General features: G+C 45.2%; 1 protein-coding gene across 1 annotated transcript; it reads right to left on the minus strand.

The window, feature by feature from the left end:
- Positions 1-286: 286 nt before the first annotated feature.
- LOC104701730 (MLP-like protein 34) lies at positions 287-2,036 on the minus strand. Its single transcript, XM_087456763.1, has 3 exons — positions 1,591-2,036; positions 984-1,469; positions 287-841 (listed from the first exon to the last, which is right to left on the minus strand). The coding sequence occupies exons 1-3, from the start codon at positions 1,964-1,966 to the stop codon at positions 564-566; spliced, it is 1,140 nt and encodes a 379-aa protein (XP_087312889.1). The 5' UTR covers positions 1,967-2,036; the 3' UTR covers positions 287-563.
- Between the last annotated feature and the right edge of the window lie 3,045 nt (positions 2,037-5,081).

Genomic DNA, 5,081 nt, shown 5'->3' on the forward strand with positions numbered 1-5,081 from the left:
ATCCTTAAATTTACTTATAAAATGATTGTGTATACAATGTCAATGTGCATATATTTGGTGGACCATAATAATATCAGTGGAAGTAATTGGGATGACAGATCCCCGACATCACTAGGTTGAAATATTAAAGTCCATCTGCATAACATGTCCAAATAATACAGATATTGGGTTGAATTCATCGTTCAATATATTTTTTTTTTTGAATTTTTTTTTGGGTTTAGAGGTCATTTTCCAAAAAATCTAAATCTTTACAAAGGGGTAATGAAAGCATAAATATAAGGCTTCGTTAATCCAAACATATATTTCATTAGCAAACATAACATACTTATATATTTTTGGGATCGGCTATATAAGCCTCATCGATCAAGCTTATACATATACTTATACACGTCGCTTCTGAAAGTTACAATTTTAATATAAAAGGATTGCATAACATTCATGCACACTCAAACTTAATTGCATATCTCACAAACTCGGACATATGTAGCTCATTTGTCCTTATTTATTGCATTTTCATTCATATATTAAACGGAAGGCACACATATATGGAGGAGTACTCTCCTCTATTCCTCTGCCAAGAGATGTTCGTCGATCTCTTTGGAGACTTCGACACAGAACTGAAGCAGAGTTTCGGGATGAGCAACTTCCTCACTAATTTTCTCGAACTCAAGGTGCCAGTGCACAATACTCCCTGGCCCTCCCTGTTTAGGGGTCACCTGGATCGTGAGCAAGAAGCTTTTGTATTCTTTCATCAGATCACCATCTATAACCCTAAATGTGATCAAGTTCTTCTCTGGCTCTACCGCCTCGATCCTCTCCTTCGCAACCTTTGCCTCCCCATCTGCACCAATTGTTTTAATATCAATATAATTAAGCTAGACTCATCTCTTTTTCGGTCATTGAAAATTTTACAAAACGGTCGCACTCTCCTAAAATCTTTGACTACAAAAATCTATGAAAAAGTGTATATAATATTGACGTACCATGAACGTAATTCCAGAAGATGATAGATCCCACTGTGCCCCAATCGCCTTCATGAAGCTCACATCCCTGAATGTTGCCTGGAGATGCTTTGGAGACATGATGTGGTTTCCCAGTGAACATGTGATGGAACTTCTCAGCCGAAGCTTTGATCTCCACGTCTGTCTCAAGCTTCCCCACCAAACTAGACGTCTCCGTTTGCTTCACCTCTTCTTCCTCGGCCAAGAGATGTTCGTCGATCTCTTTGGAGACTTCAACACAGAACTGGAGGAGAGTTTCCGGATGAGCCACCTCGTTGCTAATTTTCTCATACTCAAGGTGCCAGTGCACAATACTCCCTGGCCCTCCCTGTTTAGGGGTCACCTGGATCGTGAGCAAGAAGCTTTTGTACTCTTTCATCAGTTCACCTTCTATAACCCTAAAGGTGATTAAGTTCTTCTCTGGCTCCACCGCCTCGATCCTCTCCTTTGCTACCTTTGCCTCCCCATCTGCACCATTTATTTAATATTTCTAGGTTTAGTTTTGAGTCTCCACATATGCACGTACACACGGATCTGAGATAAAAATACAAATATATATATGAAAAATGTTTATAAAACATTGACTTGCCATGAACGTAGTTCCAGTAGACGATAGAGCCTACTTTGCCCCAGTCGCCTTCGTGAAGGTCACAGCCCTGAATGTTTCCGGGAGATGCTTTGGAGACATGATGTGGTTTCCCCGCGAACATGTGATGGAACTGTCCAGCCGAAGCTTTGATCTCCACGTCTGTCTCAAGCTTCCCCACCAAACTAGACATCTCTGTTTTCTTCATCTCAGCTCCCATCGGTGCCACTGTTACTGTCGTCTCTGCCATTTTTTTCACGGCTGATTTGATTTTCAAAAAGAAGTTAGATGTTTTTTTTAAGAGGGGGTGGTTTTGTTTTTGGTGAGATGTATTGAGATTTCCCCCTATAGCCCTATATGTAGAGAAATGAGTGAGCATCTCTAGGAGAAGAGGACACAATTATTGTGATCACAATCCCATGCATTATTATGACCCACCTGACCAAAACGATAATTTAAGGAATAAATAACTAAATTAGTACCATTAAATATTTGCCACCTGTAACCTACTCTTGTAATTTTATGACTGTATATCTAGATTTTTTATTTTATTTTCAAGTCCTTTTTATTTTGTATACAAATTAGGACAAAAACTACACTATTAAGCTCTTGAGTGTAGAGTTTGTGGATTGTGGTAGGAAATTGACCTTTATTATAGTCCTTTGAACCTTAATAGTCCCTTTGAACGAGTAATTTGGTAGCCTCCAAACCAGATCTGATGGTGTGAAGTTTTCACTGTCAAATCCAAGACAGAGTGTGGCTGTTGCCTGTTGGGTATGGTGTTTGACAACAGCCCAACATTAATACATTATGGCGGTTATCTCCATTATATTCTTTCCAAAATATGGCTCGGATTGTTAGATATGGGCTTTGGCCCAACATTTATAAAGCCCAAACAGAAGATTCTCAAAAGATTTTGGGCCAAAAGTCTTGGATCAGGTCTAACATGCCGCAGGGGCAAAATCGTCATTTTACCAGGAGACTGAAGAAACCCTAGATCAAAGTCCCACTATAAATACTTGATGTCATTGTCACGTCAGGGGATCCACTTCTTTGGGCAATTAGAGAGAAAAAGCTATATTTTTCGCTTTACTCTTTAATTGTCATTTTCTGTAAACCCTTCCTTAGATTCGACGTTAATAAAAGGACCAGTTCCGATTTATCCCCACTAAGATCCGTATTATCTATATTGTCGATTTCACACATCAACAATTTGGCGCCCACCGTGGGGCAAACGAAATCCTTTCTTTGACGACAAGAATTTGAAGACTAAGGCGTTTTCAAAAAACCAGAAGCATGTCTCACACCGATCTCTCCAGCAACGAAGGCGTCGAGTCCTCTGCGCCCCGATCTCTCGCAACTCGCGTGGAGTCTCCGAGGCCAACCATATGGGGCCGCACCCGTTCAAGGACGAACCAGCACCAAGACGTCAATACAACCGACCGCGAAGCCGTAGGCGCTACGCGCGTCGCTCCAACCAACGGCCTAGCCAATGGCGCTATCCCTCTAGAGCGTGCAGCCGTAGGCGACAATCCAGCTGACCGCGAAGCCGTAGGCGCTACGCACATCGCCCAGACTAACGGCATAACCAACAGCACTACTCCACTTGATCGTGCAGCCAACGGGACCACTCCAACCAACCGCGTAGCCGCTACTCCCGGCCGTGCGCGAAGAGGCGTTACTATCAGTCAGGCCACACTCGATGAAGCTGTACAGAAAACCTTGGACCGTATGAGTGGCCAAGCGGCACAGATGGACCATACGCGACCACAGTCTGACTCCCGACAGGTTCGAGACCAAGACGCGCTGGCACCACGCACTCCGCGAGCTGAGCACAATACTCCGCGAGATGAGTGCAGACCTCTTCAAGATGAGTTCGGCACCCCGCGAGCTGAGCACCATGCTAACGGAAGACCCCGGCTCCCGTCGATCATCGTTGGACACAATGGGGAGCAGCCGAGAGTGCACTTTCAGGCTGACCGGATACTCATGGATCGACGTGCTGAGCTAAGTCAACCAGAGAATGCGGAGAATCGCGCCCTCAAGCAAGAACTTCAGCAGATGCAAGCCCAGCTGAAAAGGATTACGTCTCAGATGCATCGTGTAACAAGCGCGGCACCGGAGCTGGAGACCGTTCTGGCAGAAGCGCGACGTTCGCCGTTCACCTCAAGGGTTTCAGGTGTCAGAGTTAGACGCAATCCTGACACCAGCAAGAACAAGCCAATACCGTATGACGGAAAGGGGGATCCCACGGTCTTCCTGAAATCGATGTCCATTCACATAGGCAGTTCGTACTTCTCACCAGAAGAAGAGGACGCGGGAAGTTGTCAGCTGTTCGTCGAGAGCTTGACTGGCGAAGCATTGAACTGGTTCTCGAGGCTGAAGGCTAATTCGATCAATGGTTATGAAGCGCTGACAACCGCCTTCCTCCAGCATCACCAATGCATCATGCGTACGCCCGCGTCGAATGCTGACTTGTGGAGAATGTATCAAAAGCCTAACGAGTCATTACGGACTTTCATGGAAAGATTTAAAGTTGTCGTATCCCAACTCGCTATAAGCGACGAGTCCGCCATCGGCGCGTTGAAAAACGTACTCACCCGTGGCACCAGATTCAAAGACGACTTAACAATCCTCCCCGTCACAAGCTTAGGCGAAGTACTTGCGCGTGCTAATCGGTACATCCAGGTCGAGGAGGATGAAAGGAACCCCGACCAACCAAAAATTCCCGAAAAAATTCCAAGCTTGAAAAACAAGGCAGTAGAAGAATACTACGAACCACGACAGCATTACACCAGAGACTACGCAAAGGCGAAAAAGGAAGGAAGGCAACGATGTTCGCTATCGAAGGCAACAAGCACCAGCAAGGTAAACGTTGGAACAAGTACGATCGTGAAGCTGATGGTCATACCTACAAGGGGAAACGCGGTTATTGCGAATTCCACAAATTTGGAGGATATTCTACGGAGGATTGAAAAACACTTCAATACCTCCTCCTCCACAAATACAAGAGAGGTGCCATTGATGTAGAACGAGAACGAAGAAAGGTTAACACGCATAAGGACTTTGGCAGATCAGCAACAACACGAAAGGCAGCGTGAAGAGGAAGCAACATTACAGAATGACCGAGCACGAGCTCAACATGACCAAGCACGAGAAATCGCTCGCCTGCCTCCTCCCCCGAAACGAAACCATGACGTGGAAGAACATGATGAACCAACAGCACCTCGCCGAAGGATCAACATGATCATGGACGACTTGTCAACGTGCCGCGACTCTGTACGGTCGATCCAAGCCTACTGCCGCGAAACAGAAGTAAAGCGCAACTTGCCCTCCCACACCAACATGTTCAAAACATCCTCCGATCCAATTATATTTACTGAAGAAGACGCACTTAACGCGAGTCCCAACAACGACCCCCTTGTCGTAGAAATGATAATTGGGGAAAGCTCAGTAACGAGAATTCTCATTGACACCGGAAGCTCGGTTAACGT

This window comes from Camelina sativa, chromosome 7 (assembly GCF_030686135.1).
Source record: "Camelina sativa cultivar CO46 ecotype springtype chromosome 7, ASM3068613v1".
Classification (NCBI taxonomy): Eukaryota; Viridiplantae; Streptophyta; class Magnoliopsida; order Brassicales; family Brassicaceae; genus Camelina; species Camelina sativa.

What these genes read in the sequence shown, in the direction of transcription:
- LOC104701730 (XM_087456763.1), bottom strand. Translation starts at nt 1,966, where the DNA reads ATGCTCACTCATTTCTCTACATATAGGGCTATAGGGGGAAATCTCAAT. An exon ending in CTACTGGAACTACGTTCATG is followed by an intron (nt 1,470 to 1,590) that starts GCAAGTCAATGT and finishes TAAATGGTGCAG; the next exon opens with ATGGGGAGGCAAAGGTAGCA. An exon ending in CTTCTGGAATTACGTTCATG is followed by an intron (nt 842 to 983) that starts GTACGTCAATAT and finishes CAATTGGTGCAG; the next exon opens with ATGGGGAGGCAAAGGTTGCG.